Genomic DNA, 25128 nt, shown 5'->3' on the forward strand with positions numbered 1-25128 from the left:
GTCCTGGGAAATGGGGATGAAGAACTATTAAGCCTGCTAAGGCTGGCAAAGATACACCAGCTCTGAAAAATAGCATGTAGCAAAAGGGAGCGTTCTAGAATAACCCTCCTTTCCCCCAGTTGGCATGCCATTCTTCCTGTGTTCTTCTGTTACAGCTGCTGTTGCTATGATTATTTTTAAAGTAATGTTTACAGCCTGTCTCATTCTTTGGTTCCAGGACAGGTTATATTTCCCAGAACATTCATTAAGAAGCAACCCCAAAGAGATCAACAAGAAAAATTCTAGTTCAATTGCTCCATTTTTTTAAGGGGAGCATTCAAAAATTGTACTCCCTGCTCCTCACCCCTTTTTGCTGCCAGAAGCAGTCCGTTCTCTACTTCTGGGCTCTGCCACCTCATTCCATTTCAGAGCAAGCAACCTGGTGCCCTACAAATATTTTGGACTATACCTCCCATCAGTATCAGTCAGCATTGCCAGTGGCCCAGAATTACAGGAATTGTAATTCAAATAAATGGCGGGAATCAGGTTGCCTGGCCATGTTCTATTTCATGCATAGACAGTGACTTACTATGAAGTATGCAGGGCTCTGGCAAACACCAAGTTATTTTAGTGCCTGAGCCAGAAATACCAGCAGCCCCCTCCTCCTTGTTAGGGGGCTTTGACTGTATGGAGATTATACTCGTAAAAGTTTTTTTAACCTGCAGTGCTAGACATTACAAGACTTTTACAGGTTCTTATAATGTTTCAAAGCACATAATCATTAACTTTTATGCATGTGTATCTCTGTACTCTTTCTGTTTTAGCATTTATATTTTTCTACTTTTTAACCAGATTGTTTATAGTTTGTATTTATTGGTTATTTCAGTCCATTTAAGAAAATGGTCGTAGTCTTGCACGTGTGATAATCATGGGCACAGGGCTTTGAGATAGGCTTGGACTCCAACACCACTTATTTGTAATTAACATCTAGAGCAGCATTTCTCATATTTCTCTTTCCAGGTGTGTGCTCCGGGATGAGCGTGGCTGCCCTGTGGATCAGAAACCTGGGTACTGGATTTTGGCTCATTTCTTTTGGATGGAACCTTTCCTTCATGGAGTGGAAGATGATATTCATAAAGCTTATTGCATGCATAGGATGGAGAGGGCAGAGAGCTTAAAAATTACAAAACTTTAAATCTGGGGCTGCACAAAATTTTTATATGAACAAAAGCTATAACTATAGCCATAATTATGGATGATCAGGGAATACAGTATTCTGAAAACAATCTTTGTTTTATTTTTCTAATGAAAAACAAGTATTTTTCTGGCCCCTTCATGGAAACAGAGAACCTTTCAAAACTGCTGTTTTAAGACCTACAAAGTACCTTGGTGTGCTGAAAGTTTAGTTGGAATAAGAAATGACTGCAAATTGAGCAAGATTCACAGGAGAGCTAGAGATGAATTAATTATATTTATTAGTTCTAACTTTCACCAGGGGTTCATATATTCCATATATTAACCCAATAATTGTTGCAATGACCCTGTAAAGCTGAACAGTAGCCCTGTAGGGAGGCTTGCCTGGGGCTACTTCCTGAATTCATGGACAAGCTGACACGTGAAGCATAGTGGGCCAGTTCTTAGCATGTGGACTTTGCTACATCTTGTACCAGCACTAGAAGTTCTAGGGGGCAAGTCCTTTGAGAAGAGACTGATGGGGATGATTGCTGCAAAGCCTGTGGTTTTCAACTGTTTAAACTTTGAAAAGACATCCAAACAAACAGAATTATCCTCAGTTTTCAGGACAGAGTGACACTACAGAAAGGACTAATGATTAGAACTTAATTATCCTTTGGATTTTGCACTTCCCTAAATTGCATGGTACATTTCTTAGCTCCAAACAACATACCGAAGAGAATATTTTAGGATAAAATAATGTGTGCTTCAAGAGTTGCCCTCTGCCCCTAGGTGAAATGATCTGCCATTTCTGCTTTAGGCTGCTGATGTTGCTTTTCTCTCTCCCTTTCCTCTTCCAGCCAGGCTACATCCATCATTGCTGGGGTCGTGGGTGCTGCACTTGCTCTAGTTCTGTTGCTGCTTATCATCATTTGTATAAACCGGAGGAAGCAGCAGGAGAGGAAGCATACAATGCGGCGTCTTCTGCAGGAGACTGAAGTATGGATGGCAGCCATCATTCATATAGCACGGGGGAGGCCTGGCTTGGCAGCAATCCACATGAAATGGGCCTAGGTATCTTAGCGGAGCACAAGCTGAATTTGGGGCAGCAGCGTGACGCAGCAGCTAAGAAAGTCAATGCTATCAGGCTGCATTAACAGAAGCCTAGTGCCCAGACCATGAGAAATAACCATTCTACTCTGTTCGGTGTTAGACTGTGTGTAGAATAATGTGCCCAGTTCTGAGTGTTCCATTTTAAGAAGGATATTGACAAGTTGGAGCATGTCCAGAAAAGAGCGACCAGGATTGGTGAGGGATCTAAAAACCAAGTCCTTTGAGGAATGGTTGAAAGTGCTAGGTATGTTTAGCCTGGAAAACAGTAGATTAAGGGAAGAAATAATTGTCTTCAGTTATCTGAAAGGCTGTCATGTCAAAATGGAGCAGAGTTATTTTCCATTGCTTCTGAGAGCAGGAGAATGAATAGGTTTAAGGAAGCAGATTTTGGCTGAACAATAGGAAAACCTCCAAATGTGGGGAGCTGTTCAGCAGTAGAACAGACTGTCTGGGATATGGTGGATTCATCTTTGCTTGGAGGTGTTTATGCAGAGGCTGAACAAGATCAGAAGTAGAAACTTGTCCCCCCCTCCCCCAATGACTGGCCTATAACCCCCATGATCTTACTATAGACTGAGCTGGCTAGGGCTGCTGAGAGTTGTGGACTCAAGTACCTGGAGGATTACAAATCGCTCACATCTGGAGTAGATGATCTCCAGTATCCCTTCCAGGGATTCTGTACTACTACCAGGGATAATTCCCAAAAACTCCCAACATATTGCTCCAGCAAAGATTCATATAACATTTTGAATGTTAGTAACATTTATTACATTTTACCCTTGCAAGGGGAATCGTATTTCTGTACATTTCATTTAGCCACAATAATTAAATGGAGCATCCTTGTATACAGGCAGTATACTGTTGAATGTTAACCTTCCAGGATTATATGGCTGGCTACTGCTGGAAACAGAATGCTGAATACAATGGCCAGTTGTTCTCTGATCCAGTAAAATGTATACATAAAGCATGTTTAAATAGTCCTAAAGGAGTTTCCATTCTGAAGAACCCCTGCAGAAGTGGCCAAACACATGTTTTTGCTTTCTTTCATGTTCATGGCACCTAGATAATTGTATTGCATCCTGATGACTACCTGAAGGAGTGAATGCACTCCTCTCTGTTTCTTTCTTATTATCCCATTGTTTTCTGGATTCTGTTAGTTGGTGGAACCATTGACACCCAGCGGAGCCCTGCCAAACCAGGCTCAAATGCGCATTCTCAAGGAGACAGAATTGAAGAAAGTCAAGGTTTTGGGCTCAGGTGCTTTTGGAACAGTGTACAAGGTGAGGATAAGGGGAATCAATTGGTTAAACATGGGTTCATACTGTGGGAGGCCTTGGCTGGGATTCATCCGGGAACCATTTGATGAAGATGTTAAAAACCTTTCCTGGGAAATTTGCAGTTTGTGTGTAGTGTGTGCACAGTCTCCATGGGATGTTTAATATCTAGGCCAGTTTCCTGCCTTAGGACAGTATTTTGATTATCTTGATTTCGGACAGTATTGCCAAATTTTCTAATGCTGTTTTCTCCCTTCCTACCTTCCTGTAGTTAAAAAATCCCTGCTTAATATATTGTGCGCTTTCTCTTGGTTGCCCATGCAGGGTGTTTGGATTCCAGATGGTGAGTGTGTGAAGATCCCAGTGGCCATCAAAGTCTTGCGGGAAAACACCTCCCCTAAAGCCAACAAGGAGATCTTGGATGTGAGTGGGGAAGCAGTGATGATTCCCCCCACCCCAGTTGGAGGTTGTCGGGTTCCTGGGTTTTGCCAACCAGCTCTGTTTCCAAAGCAAGGTCTAATGCCTGCCTTCTTCCCCACTGCCCCAGGAGGCATACGTCATGGCAGGCGTGGGCAGCCCATACGTCTCACGTCTGCTGGGAATCTGCCTCACCTCAACAGTGCAGCTGGTGACTCAGCTCATGCCTTACGGCTGCCTGCTAGACTACGTGCGGGAGAACAAGGACCGCATTGGATCCCAGGATCTCCTTAATTGGTGTGTGCAGATAGCAAAGGTAAGTGGGGCTTCAGGGCAGGGACATTGGTTGTCTGGTCATAGTTCATCTGGCATGCATCTAGTTCAGCTGCAGCACACAGCCTGGGTCCCACCATTACTGTATACAATCAGTCCCCTCCCCTCCCTTCCCCTCCCCTCCTCTCCTCTTCTCCCTGTTCCCAAATAAAACAAACCTAATCATATCACTGATGTAACCACTTTCTGAAGATGCTACATACTTTAGATGGACTGGCATGAGGAAAGCTCTTAGGAAGGCAGTCATGGGAATGGATTCATGATTGAATCCAGTGCTTTTATAAACAGTCTAGGTAAGAGAACTTCAGCTGGTGAAGTTGTGCAGGAGGGGCTGCACTGTGAAAAAGCAGAGCAGAGTACGTCCGTATGTCTACTGGATTACAACCAGAAGTTGACTTAGCACAGAATAGGGAACTTAGGAGGAATCCAATCATATAAGAATTTCTGCATTCTCTGTGTGTTTTACAGCAATTTCCTAAATATACGTACATATAAATGCAGTTATTTGCCCTTATACTTGCAAGCTACTCATCCTGTGGATGCCCCTCTTCTCCTCCAAGCCTTGGAACTGGTACAAATGTATATAAACTTAACATTGGGAAGAACATATGCTTTGTTTGCAAAACAAGCCAAACCAGTTGTTGCTATGCCCAGTTAAAGGAATGACGGGTAGCGGGACTGAGCAAGGCCTGTATTTGGGATATTCGATAGCTATTTCCCAAATAGAAAGAGGGGAATAATAATCTATCATCAGTGTCATCTGTTCAGACTTCTCTGTTTCATAAGTTGCTGAAAAGAAGTACACCAGCGGGGTCAGGCAAGAACCGCCACAATTGTTTTCACTTCTCTTCTGCTTTTCAAAGTAAATTTAGAAATGTTCTGTTGATGTCACAGAAATGAAGAAATTGATTTTAATTAGAGCCCTTCATTCCTTAAGTCAGGTGAGGGTGCCTATCCACCCCATGTGTTGTCCATTAAAGAGTTCCGGGAATAACCCCCTATGGCTCAACTCAGAATGAAGCTGACAAGTATTTGTTCCTTCTCTCTCAGGGCATGAGCTACCTGGAGGATGTCCGCCTGGTTCACCGGGACTTGGCTGCCCGGAATGTCCTGGTGAAGAGCCCAAATCATGTGAAGATCACAGATTTTGGCTTGGCTCGGCTGCTGGACATTGATGAGACAGAATACCATGCTGATGGAGGAAAGGTGTGTTGAAAGGATTATGGCAGGGATGGGGAGCCTGTGGTACTCCAGATGTTGTGGAATTGGGATTCCTATTGGCCTGAGAGGCCACATTGCCTGCCCCCAATTTGACTGGTCAGGTCACCAGTATTGCTGGAGAAGGCGGCAATTCTAGCACATGACCAGAAGCCTGGTTCCTTTCAGCGAATTAGCTATAAGCAGCCTTCCTCAAGCTGGTTCCTGCAAGATAAGTTGGAGTACAACTCCTACCATCCCTGGCCACTGGCCATGTGGGCTGGGGATGATGGAAGTTGTAGTCTAACACTGGAGAGGAGCAGTTTGGAGAAGCCTGTGCTATACAGAAAAGCTTCCCTTACTATAATTGAAGGCATCACTAAACAATATTTGGCTGAGATTATAGCACAGCCTCTTCTGGAGCCAAGGCCTGCTGCTTTCTGGCATTGATGGGGTATAGTCCACAACACACTGTTGGTCTTAAAAAAGCACAAAAAAGTAGTAGCAGTAATTCTGAATTTTGTAAAGACCATTCTAAATCAATGTTTATGCATAAGAAAGACTTGTCAATAACTGCAGGACATTCATGCTCAGCCGCTCCTCTGTTTCTCCAAGTTGCTACCCTTCCTGGCTATTGTGGAGTTATTTTAAATTGCATTTCAATTTGCTGCACTTTCTCCTTCTGTACAGAGCAGGAGGGTGCTGAGGGTGCGGAAGTAGCTCCCTTTATCTCTTCTAGCCTTTGGCCTCACTGTTGGAAGCAGCAGCAGAAATGGTAATCGCACACCTGAGCTGCACCATTTCTAGTCATGTGGGATCACACATGAAGGATTGCTTCTCCAGGCAAAACAGGGGAAAAGGAGTTGTGACCTAGCTTTTTGCCTGCCAGCTTAGGTTTAGATAAAGAAAAGAAGCCATGTAGGGAATGCTTAGTACGGAAGGAAACTCTACATCGTGAGTCCCATGCAATGGTTCAGCTCAAGGCCTACCACTTCGCTGTGAACTAGGCCTAAGACACACATACGATGGGCAATTTCACATGTCACACTAAGTCATCCAGGATGGGTGACTTGGTGAAATGACCCATGGTGGGCCTGATAGACAGTGGTTGGCCCCCTCCTTCCCATCGGTCCATCTGTGGGTATCCCAGGGAATACCACAGAAGGAACAAGTTGCCATCATCCCCATCCTTGGCGCAATCACAAGCTGTTTTGGGCTGACTACAGATCTCCCCCTTGCCATTTTTCCCAGAGACGCTGACAGTCCTTTCAAAGTGCCACAGTGGCGCTTTTGGAGGAGCTGTGAGTTTAGGGCAGAACTGGTCTGTCTTTTTTCATTGTGCAAAAAAAGTGTGCAAACAAGTTCCTTTATTTTGTGTTATCCTTTTAGGTGCAGTTGTGCAACTGCAAGGGATTTGAAGGCTTGGCTGGGGCAAAGCCTTAGAGTTTGCCTGCTGCCAAAGCACAGCAAGTACTAAGGCTGGATGTTGCCCAGGAAAGGCTGCAGATTGTCTTTACTCTTGACTACTGTCAAAATAAACAAAGGCTGCAAGGGATCTTTGCACACAAAAAGGGGGTGATCTGGGATTTTCACCTCTTTCATGGCAAGATACTCGTTACCCCACCTCCAGCTTGCCCATATCCTGAAATGCATTTTACACTTTCCCCTAACTCTCTGGGTGCTCAGGAAGGTACAAAAGTGTCTGCCTAAAGGCTCAGGGAAAACTGCAAAATGTGCACCAGCAGGTGAGCTGGACAGAAAATAAAAGAATGAAATTTAGCAGAGAGAAGTAGAAACTTCTTCCTTAAAAGAAATCAAATGCACAGTTACAAGACGGGAAGTTCTTGCCTTGGAAACAATACCCGTGAAAAGGACCATGAAGTTGCAGTTGATCAAGTGAAGAAAACTGTAGAAAGCCCCGAGTTTCTACAGGAAGGAAGGAATGTGGAAGAATAAAGGAACTGACAGGTCTGACACAAGCCTTCTTGCCACCGACTTTCCTTTGCTGTTATGTTTGCTGGGATGGCAGCAGGGGGTTTTCACAAGGTGCCTAAACATGATTAAGACTGTGAGGTGTCCAGCAAATCCCAAGTTTGCTCAAGAGCTCCAGAGCCCCACACCAATGGGGGTTGGTGGCCGCTCTGAACAACCCCACTGGCTACTGTCTCACTGTGGCAAATGCCACAGCAGGGAAACGGCTGCAATGGGTCCTTTGGAGCATTCACTGGAAGTGGAGATGGCAGTGGGGTGGGCAGCTCACCACAAGCACCTGCTGGAGCTGTGGTGGGCTCTCCAGGTTGGCTGCAGGTGGGGAAGCAAGCTGATTTGCTGCCGCACAATGGCACCATGATTTCAGTCCCACCCTGCTTCATGGGTGAGGCAGCTCTGACAGCTGGGTATATTTAGTCTGGAAAATGTACTTTTTCAAGTACCAAAAGCTTGTCTCCGAGAGGAGGGTCACAATCTGTTTTCTATCAGCCAGGACTGCAGGACAAGAAATAACAGGCTTAAATTTAGGAAGGGAGATTTCAATTTAGGCCAGAAAAATTTCCTAGCAGTGAGAGCAATCAGAAATGTAACCACCTGCCTAAGGAGCCTAATGGACTCAGCATTGCTGGAGGTTTTCAAGCAAAGACTGGACTACTATCTATCGGGGATGTTTTAAACTGGAATCCTGCACTGAACAGAGGGTTGAACTTTATAGTCTGAATGGCGCCTTTCAGCTCTGTGATTCTGTTACTGTTTGCCTTGCTCAGGTGCCTATCAAATGGATGGCACTGGAGTCCATCTTGCGCAGACGATTCACCCACCAAAGTGATGTGTGGAGCTATGGTAAGTAGACTCTACTGTAGTCTTTCCCATGTGCACCTGTTGTGAAAACCTAACTCATACTTAATGGGAGTGTCCTTGCTTCTTTCTTTCCAGGTGTTACTGTATGGGAGCTGATGACTTTTGGTGCCAAGCCATACGATGGCATCCCCGCCCGAGAGATCCCTGATTTGCTAGAGAAAGGAGAGAGGTTGCCCCAGCCTCCCATCTGCACTATTGATGTCTACATGATCATGGTGAAATGTAAGTGACCAGAGATGGCTGATAGATTTGCAAGGGATGAGGAAGGGCTGAAACAAACTAAAGGGACAAAAGCTGATTGCTGTAGTCTTGCCATTCTCAGCCTTCCAGCGACAGACTGACCTGTACCAGATGTTTAGAGTACCTTGACCGTGTCACAAACAAGATCTGCATCAGTAAACTTGTATTTTCTATAATGATTACCTTTTGGGGCTGGTGAGATAAGATAGCTTTCTTCCTTTTGGTACAAAGAAGGATAACTTTTAACAGCAGGCAGTTTTGAGTCAATATATTTTTTGTAAACTATCTTGACATATTTGATCAAAGATCACATATAAATGTCCTAAATTAATATTTAACTCTGCTGGCCCATACTTAGAGCCATGTAACTGCTCCAATTCCACAGGGCAGAACAAGCCTAAAATGTGTTATTTGACACAGCATTCAACTACCATTTTTTAACCAAAGGCACATTTTTAGCCCTTATGATTGCACATGTATACTTGAAGGTTTGCAGACAATTTTTCCTGAAATCTCTGAAGTCAGACAGGTAGTTCAGTAAGATTTCTTCTGGTTGTGGATGGGTTTTTAATATCCTGTGTAAGTTTTAATGTCATGGGAAGGGTGAGCAATTACAAACATTGCAGAATAAATATGTAGAAATTAGGCAAAAATTCTCTGTTTATATGATTTATATATGTTGTAGAATGCAGTTTTCCCAGACACTAATTTGGACTTTCTGGACAAACTGTTCATTCATTCATTCCATTTGTATGCTGCCCCATAGCTCAAGGGCTTGCTGGGTGGCTCTCAAGGAACAGAAACACCAGCATAAATGTAATAAAATAAAACAATACCATCTAAATCCATATAAAATCCAACTAATATAAAGTGTGAAAACTGGAGGATAATATACAATCTAAAACCAGCAGCAAAAAGCAAATGAAATAATGATTCTAAAAACAGATACTAAATGAAAAGGTCTTTACTTGGCAGCGAAAGTTAGTACAGGCTCAAGAAGGTCCACTCTCTCTGTTCTTCTGTCTTCCATTCTCCTTTTTTTGTGGTTTGGCTTTCAACAGATACCCTACCCTTCTGTGTATTAACTGTTCTTAACCACAGATACTCACACCATCAGCCTAGTTTCTTTAGACCATTTCCCCTTTTTCTTTTATAGGCACAACTGCCATTACCATTCCACACCTCTCAGAACTTGACAGGTTCTTCTTAGGAATTTTTGGAGGAGTTTTAATCTTTTATTTTATGAATGTGTATTTTTGCATATGTAGGGCAAGCCTCAAGCATGTAGAAACTGGTATCATATTTTTCCTGGCCCTGTTTCACTAAGCACATAACTTGAATGCAACTACAACTCTCTGCGCAATTGAGAAGGAACCCTGCTTTATTTGGTCCCTGCCTAGGACTGCATTGAGTTTTATTTGCATTGCTTATACATGGAACAAACAGTTTTTTAGAATACTAAAAACTGTGGTCTTCAGCTGAGATACAAACAGGAGCAGCATTTTCCAGGATCTTGCAAGCTGTGCAGATGGTGGTTGAAGGCCACATGCAGGTTTATTTATTTATTTATTTATTTATTTAAAACATTTCTATGCCGCCCCATTCGCTGAAGCCTCGGGGCGGCTCACAACATAAAATTAAAATATAAAACATTCAATATATAATAAATTAACAATATAAAATATTGAGGGCATTATGTACAATGCAAAGAAACCTAGTTCTGTTATGAAGATTTAATTTGATCTGACATACTGAAGGAATACTTCTGCTGTATTTGCCCCATAGGTTGGATGATCGACTCAGAATGCCGACCCAAATTCCGAGAGTTGGTCACGGAGTTCACACGCATGGCTAGGGATCCACAACGTTTTGTGGTCATCCAGGTGAGCAAATTGCAGGTTGTCCTTTATTCTGCAGAAGGCTATCGCTTAAGGGGTGTTTCCCACAGTAACTATATTACTCAACTGCAGGGGTAGGGTGGGAGGGTAGGAAAAGACAAGAACATGTTCTGCCAAATGCATGCAAATTAGTTTGTTGTTGCATAATTTTTACAAGTATGAGCTGTGAACCAGGAAGTCCCCAAGTCAAAGCTTATCTTTTGCAGTTGGTCTTAGATAAGCTACTCATTCAGCCTCAACCTACTATCAACATGATGAATATAATAAGACTTACCTATCTTAGCTGTTCATTGTAAAAATTATTGAGAGAAGATGTGCTATTTTAAGCAGATTCCCTTCTACCTACATTTTCAGCAGTAGGAGGAGAATTCTGAAAGCCTCAAATACTTAATATTATTTTTTATTGCTGATAGAATGATGATAAGATGGGTCTAGTCAGCCCCATAGACAGTACTTTCTACCGCACTTTGCTAGAAGAGGAAGATATGCAAGATCTGGTGGATGCAGAAGAGTACCTAGTCCCCCACCAGGGCTTCTTCAGTGGGGAGGCATCAGCTGACTATCGATCTAGGATTCCTTCAACCAGAGTAAGTATATGAACAATATACCCAATTTATATCTGGGTTACATTCTACTTCCAGTGTGGAATACTCTCCTCCCTTGTGAGGGGGGCATGTACACATCTGCAAATCTGATATGCAAGATTTTCTTTTAATTTTATTGTGTCTTACAAAAACATAGTTATTTTTTTGTAATCCTTTGTAGAAAAAGGATAAAGCAAACTAAAACATTGCTATTTTTGGATAAAATTGGTTAAGATCTATAACATTACATACAGATATATTATGTATTCTTATGTGTTAGTATGTAACAGAGCATACTAATGCTATTGAAAATAATGATGCAGAAACTCCAACAAAGGGAGCCCAAACATCCATCCATTTCTGGTTTACACCTAAAGGTCACACATTCAAAACTTGAAAGTTTCATTAGCTCTTCCTCTCATTATGTTATGGCAAATGGTCTTTTATCTTTCCACTGTGGTCTTATTAGTCTTTTAGCTTTCCAAAAGGCATGGGAAGTCTATTTGCCTTAAATTCAAAGGGACAGGTAAATAATTCAAGAGAACATGGGTATCCTTGAACATTAAAGAACTTTCCATCATAGGAGCTATCTGTATTATTACCTCTTCCCAGAAGGAAACTGTAATTGGGCATTACCAAAACATATAAAGAGGTATTAGCAGCATTGCACCTCCAACAATTGGCTGATTTGATGAAGCCCTTATCAGAGTTGTCATGGTGTCCAGTATACTTGCAACATCATTTTTTGCTGAATTAAGTGTAGCTGAAGATTCGTGACCTCTTCTGAAGCAGGTAGCAGTGAAGCACTCCATTGATTGGACAAAACGGGGCGTTCCAGTTCATTATACCATTCTTAGTGGAGACCCTGGGTATTTATGCACTGATAATAGGTATTTAAACACATGAACTATAGGTCACAGTAGCTGCTCAGTCTCAGTGAATGCTTCCAGTAACTCAGGTGGTTCTAAGCTGTAAAAGTAGCAGGAACTCATCTAGAAATTATTCCCCCCCCCAGTGGCATATTTTGCCATGGCAATTTATATTTATGCACAGAGTAGAAAATGGCAAAAATTAACGTCCAGACCAACAAACTGAGCCAAAGTAAAAATCAGCCAGTCCATTTAAATCCACCAAACAAATGCTTTCTTGCCAATTTTTCAGTCCAGATTCTGCCATCAATTTAATTTGACATGTGGAAATATGCAAACTGCAATTGATGAGCACACAGTGTAATCCAATTGGGAAGAGGATCCAGAAAAGAAGATTCTAAAACTGAGAGGAATCTAATCTAAGTGAAAAAGACCACAATCTAATGCAAGTCAACAAATAGGCCCCATGATATAAAGAAATATCAGGGAGACCAAATCTACCCTCTTTGATCAAAAGTTGCATCTTTTTTGAGATATTCATGGTGGAATGGAAGCCCATAAAAAGTATGGAATAAAACACTAAGCTTCTGGAAATACTTACCATATGCAAGCCTATACCATCAATTTCCATTTATAAGCAGAGTATCAACTTCCTAGACCTCCTGGGACAGCTGTGCAACTGATGTGCATAACCGCTTGTTTCCTTGCAGAGCGCCACAGAGACTCAAATGGATGCAGAGGAGACCGAGGAATCAGCTCAGTATCTGGGCTCATCTTTCTCCAAAGAGTCAGATGGTGTGCCTGACTTGCTCAAAGAGGAATGTGCAGCAAGCAAGGCACCACAGAAGGAGCCCGGCACTCTTCAGCGTTACAGTGAAGATCCCACCAGTGCCGCGGCTAAGCAAAACGACAGTCTGGATGTCAAAAGCTGCAGTTCACCGGAGCCCTCGGATGTGGTTCCAGGTACGTGTGCGCTATTTGGATTCTTTACAGTGGTGTATCTTGTGTGCTGGGTGCCTGGAAGGTTATGGGCATCCAGCAGCGGTGGGAAGAGTGCCATGACTAGGATTGCCTCTGTGCTCCTCTCACCTTCCAAAATATTTAGACCGCCAATTTCAGCTGTCTTTTTCCTCCCAGGGGAGGAGGAGTGGCAGGGGGCACCGCTTGGATTCTTCAGAGAACAGCAGTGCCTCACTCCTCCCCTCTCCACCCCCCAGTGCCTGCCCTGATGATGGATCCCCTTCCATCTTTGGAGCTGCAGGTGCAGGCAAAGAACTTTGCCATCTGTGAGGAGGGAAGAAAGAGTCTTCAAAAACAGAGTCCCTGTTGTGACTTGGAGGGCTTTTTGAAGTTAAATGGAAGACTCTGCCTTTTCCAATGGCCAGCCACCCATTGTCTACTGACTGTAGGACTGCACCCTTAATGTTTTTGGTGTGGGCTTCAGTTTGTTTCTAAAGCAAGTTTCTAGCCTGATTTCTAGCCTGATTAAAATTGAGTCAGCAGTCAAAAGCAAAGGCTGCTATTAAGTCACAATGGAAAGACACTGCAAGTTAATCAAGAACTTTTACTTTGGTTTTCTATTAGCATTTTAAACTTTAACATATATTCTGTCCTGCTAAATTTTATGGTTTGTCCAAAGGGCTTCAGCTACTGGATAGTATAGATGTTTAATTAACTAGCCTAGTTCTTTTTGCTGTTTCTTTCTGCTGCAGAGTATGTGAACCAGCCAGAGAATGGCCTTCCATTCAGCAAGAACCTTCAATCACCAGGTTCCACACTGGGAAAGCCAAAGGGTCATTTAGGCAAGAATGGCCTCATCAAGGAACCAAATAATGCCTACCAGAGCGGCTTCACCCATGTGGTGGGAAATCCAGAGTACCTGACTCCATGCACACTTCCCGTGGCTGGCCCTTTGCCGCAAGCCTTTGACAATCTCTATTATTGGAATCAGGAGACTCCCAAGAGCAATCCAGCAGAATTCTTCACTGCCTCCATTGTTCCTGCTACCACTACTAACAGCTTCACTACAACTCCAACTGCAGAGAACCTCGAGTATCTCGGCCTAGCAGAATCCATCACTCGTGCAAAGGAATTTGCATGAAGGTCATTCCTATCATCAGTGAAATCTGTTTTCACTTTTAAGGCAGCTCAGGACACAAAGTAATGAATCACAAATATATGCAAGATGAGCAGGATTAATTAAGGGCTTAATGCCTCTCTTGAGGCCAAGCAGATCCTTCCTGTTCCTCTTCCTCATTTTGCAGTTGGGCTGAGGCAGGACTGGGCAGAAGGTAGATCTGGATCTAGTGGTGAAGCTCTGGATGACTTGCAGAAGCTTGGCAAGGACTTCTGATTCTTAATTGTTTAACAATAGCAGCGACATCATGACTTCCTGCTTCCCTAAATGCTGAAGTGGATTTTTGTACAGAAGGACTGGGGTATTGTTCAATTCCAGCACTCAAAAAGCAAATTCCTAGGCTCACTTCTTTTAACTTTTGTACCAGACCCTGGTTGATCTTCCATGATCTTCTATTTAGTTAAATGTTAGTAAACTGATCTTGAAAAATAATAAAGGAAGGAGCCACTTTCAGACTGCACATAGAAGGGGCCAGTCTACAGATCTCAGGAGCGGTCTTCGTAAGATAACTAGTTTGACTGTCTATAGGCCCTTTCAAGCATCAGGAGACACCCTGCACACCTCATGCTCAGATAACTCATGCTAAGAAGTCACACTGCACACCAAACTGTCCACTGTTGATCTTAGCCAGCTTCTCCACGTTGCCTTTTTGGGTCTGCCATTGCTCACAAGGCCCCAGCAACTGCCTGACCCTGCTGCCCTCTGGAGCCAGCCCTGCACATACATTGTGATAGACAGGCTGTGCTCTGTCTACATGCCAGGACTCTAGATGCCACTGTTAAGGATCATCTGTAGAAATGCCCTCTGTAACACAAGGCAGACATTGTAACCTAACAGACTGGGTTCTTTATGAGTGTGTGATGGGGGATTAGTCATCTGTTGTTTCTGAAGTCCACTGCACTCACCCCCTATATCATCTCACAGCTCCCTTTTAATCTTGTGTTTTCAAGTTGGTGCTATTTTGGTACATTGAGATTTCTCTGCTGTGTCTGACTTAAATCCAGTTGTGTCATAGGTATTTGTATATCTGAGAATTGTACATGTTTTCATTTTCTACACTACTTAATTATTAAGGGGTGGGGGCAGCATTGTAGTCCACTTCCTCTAAGTGGGATAAACGGAGATTTCCAGTCTATGGAGAAAACTGAAATACACTTCCTCTGGGGGCAGCTCTTCTACAAGTTCCACAAGCTGTTGTGGCAGCTTCTGGTGAGAGAATCCAGAAGTCAAACTGATCTGGCTCATCAGGGACTCCAGCAAGAGGGCAATTCTGCAGAAGGATGAGCAGAAATCTCCAGAAATTTTGGACTTAAAAGCTATACTGACAGGAGCTTCTGGGAGTTGAAGTTGTATCTGGAGTTATACCTTCTGCATTTGGCATGACTAAGTGGTACAAAAAGCACAGTAGCTTCACTTGGATTTTTTGTCTCTGGTTTTGGTTTAACCCCCGTTCCTTTAGAACTTCATGGCATGGAACAAAGTCACGAATTCTTGGAAGTATGAAGTATATAAAACATGGACATATACTTTAAAATGTGCTTTGATGATAGAATGTAGAAACTCCCTTGTGTTCCAAAATCCCCACTGTCTTTCCTTTGGCTTCCCTATATGTGGTTGTTATTTTAAGAAGACAGGCTGCTTGGTTACCATAGCTCAGGAGAGTAAATATTTTGTGTAAATAAAAAGATGAGTACCTGTCAAATGGCTTACTAGGTGGAGCTGAAGCCTGTTTCCTCAGATGTAAAAGTATTTGTGTCACAGCTGTTACTGTCGTCTGTTTTTCTTTCTCTCCCCCAAACAAAAGCACATCTGCCTGCATCCCAGCAGGCACCACTTAGCTGTGCCCTGCCCTACAACTCCCAGAATCTGAGTCTCAGGGTCCTTCTGTTGGTCATGGTGCCAAGTGACCAGTTCTTCAGGTTTCAGAGCTCAAGGATGGTCCCTGATGCTGTAGGTGCAACCTGTTACACCTGAATTTAAAAATACATTCCTGAGCTTATTGTCTCTTTGTTACAGAAATAATCTCTCCTGGCTTTTGTAAAATTATTATTAGCATGCCTCTCCGTTACTCTTCCACAGAAGGGGAGAAACCTATGTGCTAGGAACAAGGTAGCTTAAACATGAGTATGGAAGAGAAGTCCAGTGCCAATATTTATTTATTTAAAACTTTTGAATGCTGGCCCTTATGCAATAGCTTGCTGCCTAAACTTCTCATCTGAAGAATTAACCCTTGGCCAGGTAACCTTGAAGGTACAGTGGCCAAAATCCTAAATTTTAGTTCGAAGTCTAAAAGCTGACAACTTTGGTCATAGCAGACTATGGGTTGGTCCTAGTCTGGTTGTGGCCACATCCTGAATGAGGTAAATCGCTGACGTCTCCTGCACTTGGATGGCTGATTTGTAGCGCAAGTGCAGATTGGTGCCACTCTAAATAGCACTACCACACCTGCTACCGAGGAAGGGCAAAATATACAAAACTTTCACTAGAATGGTAAAATTCTTACACATTGGACTTGTGGCATGCTTACTAGTTATCACTGCTTGCTGCAGTATTTTAACCCTGAAATTCCAATAGAAGACTGGCAGTCAAGTGGCCTAAAATAAAACAGAACTTCATTAGAGGAGAGGTGAAAATCTCCTAAGGAGATGAATAAACTTACTGGGAAATGACTTTATTTCCCTGTGTATTCTCTCCAGGTTTTTACCTTATTTGCTGCCTAACTAAGCCCTACCAGCTTTAGTAGCGTTCATAGTAAGGAGGTGTTAAAAGTTACAGCAAATGCTGAAAATTAAAGGAGAGGACAGTAACAATGACTGAGAATGGGACTCCACATATTTCAGGAAGGTGGCAAGGTGGTCTGCTGTCCTAGTGGTCACCCAGTAGATGGAATTGCTGACCACTGCCAACAGACTTTGGGTTCTAGGGATATGGTTAGCCCCCCCCCCCCACACACACAAAAGTAGGTGGGGTAAGAAGAACAGAAGGGAACCCTTATGGTTAGGATATGCATCAAGGCATGGTCTGGAAATGCTGCCGGTGGGGTTGTTGGCCCACCCAAATGATTGCAAGGGCCCTCTGGACCCCAAGTAGGGAGGGAGGAACATCCTAGAAACACAACATCATATACTTTTCAGAAGCACTTGGCCATCTCAATGGCTCAATACACTAAACAATTAGGTTTATGAACTAAAGGTAGATGCAACGGTTAAACTGGGAGCAGGTGGCCTTGTTTTTGATAGATATTAAAACCTAAATTAAGCAAGCATTCTTAACTAGTGCACAAGGGGGTGGGTTATTTTGGTCTAATACTGAATATATCCAAGAACTGGCCTTAAAACCGTGCAGAGAATCCTGTCCATCGCACCATCCTTGAAGTCTGGAATAGCATCACTGCCTCCACCCCTTGCAGCTACTGCCAAATATTAAGGGAAAAGCTTCCCTAGCTGTTTATAGCCCCATGCATGCACACACAATTCACTACAAGTTCTAACTGCTTAATTTTTTTAATATAAATTGGATTCGGCAAATAGATCATCAACATTCTCAGCACATAAAGACAGAGGGAATAAAAGCCCGACTGGCTCTTTCTTCATCTCTGAGCAAGGGGATCTCTCTCCAGTCTCCTGTAGCACTGAAGACTTTCTTTTAGCATTTCAAGCTGTGGTAGACGTGCCCAAGTCACCAATGGGCAGATAAAAAGGTGGAAACTGGGTGAAAACATCCATGTGTTTGGGACCATGTGGAGGCACAAGAGCACTAAGCATGTTGATATGAACTAGATGCAATGCATTTGCATGGCTGGCATTTCTCAGTAGGCCTCCTTTGTTTCCTCTCTCCACCACCACTGCAAAACAAAATGTGTGCCATGCTTGTTTCATTGCTACCATGGCCAGTATTGGGGAAACTTAAACAGCACAGTGAGCTTTCTGTCAGCCTTCCCCAACCTGGTGCCCTCTGGGTATTGACCTACTACTCTGATCATTCCCAGCCAGCATGCCCAAAAGGTCTGTTCTGGGTGTGGGTGATGGATGATGTAGTCCAATGCAACTACAAGGCTCTGCCAATGTGAGGCAATCTGGATCTGCTGTTTGATTCACAGATGGTATCTGAGAGAGAAACTGATTTTTAAAGTGTGTACTCTTGAAATTCCATATTGCAATGGGAGAATGAAGCACATACTTCACTCTCAAAATATTTGGCTTGATAATGCTCTCAATTCAGAAAGATTCAACTTAATACACTTTTTAAAGCACTTCCAGTTCAGATGTATATTATATTAAGCACTGACACAATGGTCTTGGTAGGAAAGATTATACCCAAATCACTGGCCTGTTCTGAATAGCTCCAGGTTTTAAGCTAGTCTTAAAAAAAAAAAGAAAGGAAGAAAAGAGCATTTTATGCAGCAAACTCCAATGCATCACTATTGGACCACTAATTTTAACAGGTCTTTCTTGAGCTATATCCTCTCCTTCACCCTAATATCTCAGTCTGGCTTGCTGATATGGCACGTTCCCCAATACAAGTGCCCTGCAAATATTGAGGACTTCTGATTCTGTAAGTCCCAACTGAGTCCAATGCTCAGAAGTCCTGGAAATTACAATCCAAAATATATAGAAGACAACACACAGAGAGGGCACCTGACAGGATGGTCCTTTGTATGTCCTTGCCATTGCTTGTGCCGTTCTTTACCCTACAGCAGCTGTGACGATAACAGGCACAACAAGGGAGAAAGACATGCAGTGGGAAACAGCTGAGATTCCAGCATGCTCTCCGCATCCCGTATCATCATTGTACTGAGTGGGGTTAACCATGAAAAATTAAAGTGAAGCCTAAGACAGGACAAGACACTTGCACATTCTGGCTCCTAGTTAAAGGTGTACCAGGGTAGGAGAAGCAGCTGATGTCTCGGAATGAGCCACCAAAGTCAGGAGAAACAGAGGGAACCTACTTCTGAAAAGAAAAGGGGAAAAGAATAAGGCTTCACTCTTGCGAGTACATTTGAGGATAGAGAAATGCCAAAGTCAGAGTTTAGTCTCCAGGAATGAGAATGGGGTTCCAAAGCGGACTCCCCTTCAGCAGAAAGGCTGACTGACCCAACATATTTAGCAAGTAACCTGCTCTCCTTGCTTCCATTAAGCGGCTCAGGTTCTTCCTTAGAAGACTGTTTGCAGACAAGCAACTCAAAATAACTTGACATTCCTCTTGCAACCCTACTTAGCAAGGTAATTAAACCTGGGTCAGAGGCTGAGGCAAGGATGGCCAGAGTTAAGAGGAGGGCAAGTGGAGAATTGAAAGGTGCAGGCCAGAGAGGCTAAAGGATAACACAAGGGGGTCGGCTCTTGGTGATCTTCTCAAGTGGTTCCCCATTGCTAGCCCTCCAGATGGCTTCAATGAGCTGAAGGAGAAGAAAACAAAACAAGAAATTTGAATTCATCTGATACTGGCCAAGAGTCTGCCTATGTTTCTGAAACATAAGGGAAACCATACGTTTAAGCATAAAAGATACGCCTATTTTCCCACACCTTCCTTCACCACAACTGATGGAACGAGTAATTTGTAACAAAGGTTGCATGCTTTAGCACTAGATTGATCAACAATAATGTATTATATGGTGGGCCCATTTTTACCTGGTGAATTAACATAGTTGTTTTGTTTCTAAGACCATTTTGCTACTGGAGTGTTGTGGTAATAAGGATTTATTAAAAATGAACTATAAATGATAGCTGTACTTTCTAACAAGTAAATGATAGGGTGCTTTAATACAACAGAACTTATGCCAAAGGTAACTTTGGGTAACAAACTCCTGCTTGGGCAACATGCAAAGATACATAAATTTAATGACTCAATCACCTGCCTTTTAAATAGTTATGATACTCACAGCACAATCTGATGGGGCTGCCCACAATTCTGGCGGATTACAGGCATCCCCTGGAGGGCAGGAGAAGTGGGGAGGCAAGCAGTGCCTCCGCATATCCCTCACTCCTGCTCTCCAAAATGCTTAGATGGCGGATTTGGCTGATTGTTTAATGTGAGCTTGCAAGGAGAGAGGTCAGAGGCATCACAGGATTCCTCACAGGATGCTGATGCCTTGCTTCTCCCCTCCATTCCCCCTTAGTACCAACCTGGAAGACCGACTTGGGAGACACAACTGGCATGGAAAGAACCACAGCAGCTGTGCGGGTGGAGACAGGGTGCGCTGCATCTGGCACTCCAGTGCCAGTCACCAAACTGGAATCCTGCCTGTGGCCATCTTGACAATGTCTAGAAGCCATAAAACCGTGCCCTCAAACTCTCTTACAACCACCCCTCCTATAATATGCACTTTTAGGGAAATGTGGTTGACCAATAAAGAAACAAATTATTAAGATGACTGTTTTCAACATTTTAACTATTAAAAAAAAGAAAAATAGCTAAATACATAAGGTAGAAAAGGAAAAGTTACAAAACCTCTTAACCTGGACTAGGTTAAGAAAATACATTTTCTTGCTGTCATTTTGGACCACATGCACATAAACTAAAAAACATCTGTGTGTAATAAGATACTTCTAAGGAAGGAGTAATTGCTGGCATCTTGAGAATGGAGATTGCCACCGAGAGACCATTACTCAGATTCACAAACTCCCTCCCAGACAGCTGCTGACTCAAGGGATGCAAGGGGAAATACGCACATCTTTCTCATACGGAAATCCTCCATTCTCGAGTTTGGAGAAGACCAGCTGCCCATTTATTTCTATTTCAAAAGCACCTGAAAGAAGAAAGGCAATGTGCTACGAGGAGAAACACAGCACCAGAAGTGCCCTGGGCTCATCAAGTCCAGCTTTGGTATCACAGCAACCCCCAGCATACCCAGGCCAACTTTGTTCCCTCTTCTGCATCAGAGAACTCAGCCGGTAACATCAAGATTAGGCAATGCCACAAGGCAGTAATGGCACTAAGCTGTGGCGGTCTCAGTATCCACTCCAGATTACGCAGGGAGGGCTTGAGCAAAACACCCTCAGTGCACCCACCTCCGAGTCTCCCTTTTCTTACAGCCGCTGTTGGCTGAGCCAAAGTGGCAGGCCAGTGAACAAGGAGGCTGCTATGGTGAAGAGGCGGGGCAACTCCAAGGGACTCTTGTCGGTGGCCCATGTTGAGGTGTGGGCTCTCAGCAGATGCCCAAGCATGTCTACCCTTGACACCAGCCTGAAAAGCAGACTGCACACCCAGAGATAACCCAAGCCACATGGCAAAACATCTCCTTTCTGCCTGCTGCCTCCCTTCCCTACCTCCCTTCTCAATTCTAGCAGATGGAGGTCCTTTCATCCTGTGTTCTTTGGTTTCCTCCATGAAAAAATTAGTAATGGGGGACTAACAGAGTTATCTGAAAGACAGTGTGCCCCCTGCAACTCAGCAATCTGAAAGAAGCTCTGGCTGTATTCCCAGAGGCACAATGAAACCCTGTAAAAGCCCAGGGGATCCATAGGTTGCACGTGAAGGGTTCCTTCACAGACTAGGCCCATGCAGAAAAAGCTTCCTCAAGAAAGGAAGTTTGGAAACCACCATTCAAAGGCAAACCCAGTGGTCTACTGCCACCAGTAACAGGAACACAGCAGCACTAACAGAACAAAATTCCTACAGATGTGGCAACATCCCCTATTTCCATTTATATGATTTACAGCCCACCTCTTTTCTTATGAGGAACTCAAAATACTAGTCAGGGTGCACCTTTTTCATACAGAGGACTGCCTTCCCTGGTGGGGCAGGAGGAAGACTCTGTCAGGGGCCAGACACCGAAGCTCTCAGGGGGCCACCCATCTTCTTTCTTCCCCATTTTCTTGCCTACCCCACTGCTCTCTCTCTCCCCCCTGCACACCCCATTTTGCAAATGGGAGCCTAACTGCCGCAAGGGGTGCAACTCAGAAAAGATCACAGCATGCAGAGAGGGTAGCACTAGATATCCCCTACAGCAATTTGGCTCAGGGATAAAGAAAAAGGCATGTTCGCATGAATGGTAGCTTTCATTGCAAGTCCAACTGCTGCACAGCAATTAAGGCTACAGAAAAAGATCAGACGAAGGACTCAGTGGCCCGTATCCAACCCACAGCCTGGCATTTCTCCACCCCTGCTGTACGGCAAATTTCACATCCCTCACGTTGACATCACAGCAACATTGAGCAAGGTGTTTATATCATGCTATGAATGAGACCTTGCTCAGATAGCATACCTGTCCCCCCAAGTCGGGATTCAATCTCCACATCAGGATATTCTTCTTTTACTGCACTTGCCAATTCTAGGTAGGCGGACTCAAAGCCACAAGGTTTGCTGGGAAGAGAAATCTGGTTAGGGTTTCAAATGGAAACAGGAGGTGAGAATGACTGAATATGTGAATTTCCTAGGGAACTTCTGGAAATAAAATGCTTCCAGTAAGTCACCATTTAACCACAGCAACCACTGAAATGGCCGATTTGTTTGTACCAGATAAGACGTTAAGGAGGACACAGACATGCACTTCAGTCCAGCCCCCATTCTGTGGGATCAGAGACCCTGTGCTAAAAGCAACATGTCTCCTTAACCCAACAGGATTGAATAAAGTATGGCTGTAAGGTCTGATCTGCAGGTTCAGTGTTTCTGCCTTTTCTCCGCACCTCCAGAAAGAGGAGTAAAACCACAGGGCAAAGGGCCAAAATCAAAAGGGAAACTTTTTCTTGCTCTCTTGAAATGCCATTGTTTATTTATATACTGCTTTATCTGTTAAAAAGCTACCTAGGTAGTACAGTCATAAACAATAAAAATGGGAACAGTAAAAACATTAAAAACTACACAATTTAAAAGGCTACATTGAAAAAAGCACCTTAATACCTTTACAAAAGGTCAAGAGACTGAGAGGCAACTGTAATTCTTGAGGGAGCACATCCTATAGTTTGGGGATAAACCAGGAAAAAGCCTATTTGCATGTGCCCAACAAATGGATCTCTTCATTTCTCCTGCATATCCTTAATCTTCAGCAGGTTCATAGTGAGCTACATGATCGATCCCTTAGAAAAACCCCAATCACCCTGAGAAAGCAACAGGCACTGATTGCAGATCTTTTAGGGGAGGCAGAATATGGTCTTGTTACCATGTGCCAGTTAGTTGCCTAGTTATGGAATTTAGTACCAACTAAAATTTCTGGTCATTCTTCCGACATTCTCATGCGACACACACTGCAATGGTTTAAACGTGATGCACAGGTAACTGTTGCAATTCAAGAAGACCTGCAGCTGGCGTACCAAGCATAATTCTGGAAATGCACTCTTTGTCACCACTACCTTAAAACCCAGGGGCAGGAGAGGAACGAGTACTCCCAAGCTAAGGACCTGATCCTTCAAGGGAAGCACAACTCCTTACAATACCAGTTGAATCCTAACCTCCACGAAAGGCTTCCTACTAACTATTTTGTCTAGGTTCGACTACGGTTTGTTCATCCTCCTCCCGCCCAGTCTTGAGGGTTTCAGCGCCTTCCTTCATGTTAGGTCTTCCTTGGTCCTCCTTTTCGTGTTTGCACTATAAGGCACCGCATCTTTCAATCAACAGAATAAATGGCTGCAACAAATCCTACTTCGCTAGGGGCAAAAATGCGGCAAAAACGCAACTCGGGACCATATGCGCTAGAAAATAGAGGGATTTACTCTCAACGTGGGCAGAGCCAAGAGAAGCCAGGAGCCCCGCCGCAGACTACGCGCACGCCTGCAGAGGGCCATAGCGCGCAACCCAGAAAAGGGGCAGGCTCCAGAGAGGAGGGCGTGGCCTACAACGTGAGTGGGCGTGGCTTCTCCTGCAGAAGCCTTCCTCGTCTTCGTCTTCCTCCTTTCTCTCACCAGTATTCCACCATGATTCGGACCCCTTTTCCGGTAACGGGCGGGGCCTCCGCTGCCGGCTCCCCAGCCCCGTCGCTCATGGCGCCGCCTCTAAGCCAGCCAGCCCCTTCCAAACCCTTATTTCTCTTTCACTCGGCCCGGCCGCAACGTCGGGAATGGAACTTCACTTCCGTTACCTACAGCATCACGTGCTAGGAAAAGCTTCCGGTTTCACCCATGGCGGCAGGGACGACCTGCAGACCTCCCGTCGCGCCCCGATCACGTGAAGAGGGCGGCTAGACGTTCTTCATTCGTCTCCCGCGGTCTTCTCTCTTCGCCCCACCCCGCGCTACGTTTTGGCGCCCTCAGTCGGCTTTGAGGGGGAAGCGCAGCCTTTATATAGGCCGCTATAGCAGGAGGCTCGCCAAATAATTTTTCCGTTTGCAGACACGGCGGGTTTCACTGGTGCCGGCGCAAAGCCATGGTTTTCCTTTGTCGCTCGCCCGCTCCCTCCTCTTCTCTCTGCTGCACATCGCCGACGTGGAAGAGCCCCTCCGTCAGCCCCATGCCACGCACACAATTCAGAATTGCTTCAAAGGCGCTCCCTTTCCTTTAGTAGGACCGGATATTTATGTTATTTCTCTCGCCCTTTTTTCCTCCAGGGACCCCAAGGCGGTTAACATTATCCATCTCTCTATTATATCTAATAGAATCTATTACATTGTGTATATATGTACTCCTGTAGGTTTCATGTGTGGTAAGTATACTAGTATTATTAAATTATGCATAGAATTCAACAAAGGCAGCTCAGATATCCATGGATGTGCCCATTCATAAATGATGCCTAAAAAACAACAGTTCCAAAGCAGAGTTCCATCAAGTCCGCCAGCCATTGTCTTATTGCAATTGGTCATTTGTCCTTCTAGTATTGTACTGTACTATTATTTATTTATTTATTAAAACATTTTTATGCCGCCCCATTCGCCGAAGCCTCGGGGCGGCTTACAACTAGTCTTAGATATCAAAAGTGTGCAGAATTTCCAGTCGTGTTGAGCTTGCAGTAAGTTCCAGGAGCCAAGTAGATATTAAGAAGACTAGGTGCATCAATGAATGTTAAAGAACTGTCTATCACAAAATTTGTCCAGATTGTTACTTTCTCCTAAAAGGAAGCAGCCATTGGACATTGCCAAAACATATGGGTAAGAAAAGCTTTAGATGGCTTGAGCCTCCAATGATGAGTTGATTGAAT

The 25128-nt window shown here is 43.9% G+C and overlaps 2 protein-coding genes across 2 annotated transcripts in view; one reads left to right on the top strand and one right to left on the bottom strand.

Moving 5' to 3' along the window:
• Window positions 1-14333, top strand: part of ERBB2 (erb-b2 receptor tyrosine kinase 2) — a 64574-nt gene extending 50241 nt beyond the window's left edge. Inside the window, exons 16-27 of the mRNA XM_044447121.1 lie at window positions 1000-1047; window positions 2013-2151; window positions 3423-3545; window positions 3864-3962; window positions 4087-4272; window positions 5340-5495; window positions 8243-8318; window positions 8412-8558; window positions 10362-10459; window positions 10888-11061; window positions 12638-12890; window positions 13640-14333. Of these exons, the coding sequence (XP_044303056.1) occupies window positions 1000-1047; window positions 2013-2151; window positions 3423-3545; window positions 3864-3962; window positions 4087-4272; window positions 5340-5495; window positions 8243-8318; window positions 8412-8558; window positions 10362-10459; window positions 10888-11061; window positions 12638-12890; window positions 13640-14028 (1888 nt within the window). The 3' untranslated portion in view covers window positions 14029-14333. The remainder of the gene's footprint in view (window positions 1-999; window positions 1048-2012; window positions 2152-3422; window positions 3546-3863; window positions 3963-4086; window positions 4273-5339; window positions 5496-8242; window positions 8319-8411; window positions 8559-10361; window positions 10460-10887; window positions 11062-12637; window positions 12891-13639) is intronic.
• A 3218-nt stretch (window positions 14334-17551) lies between these two features.
• MIEN1 (migration and invasion enhancer 1) lies at window positions 17552-24066 on the bottom strand. The gene is made up of 4 exons (XM_044447167.1): window positions 23901-24066; window positions 22268-22365; window positions 20733-20809; window positions 17552-19459 (listed from the first exon to the last, which is right to left on the bottom strand). The coding sequence occupies exons 1-4, from the start codon at window positions 23978-23980 to the stop codon at window positions 19376-19378; spliced, it is 339 nt and encodes a 112-aa protein (XP_044303102.1). The 5' UTR covers window positions 23981-24066; the 3' UTR covers window positions 17552-19375.
• Between the last annotated feature and the right edge of the window lie 1062 nt (window positions 24067-25128).

This window comes from Varanus komodoensis, unplaced genomic scaffold, assembly GCF_004798865.1.
Source record: "Varanus komodoensis strain SLA01 unplaced genomic scaffold, ASM479886v1 scaffold50, whole genome shotgun sequence".
NCBI classification, from domain to species: Eukaryota; Metazoa; Chordata; class Lepidosauria; order Squamata; family Varanidae; genus Varanus; species Varanus komodoensis.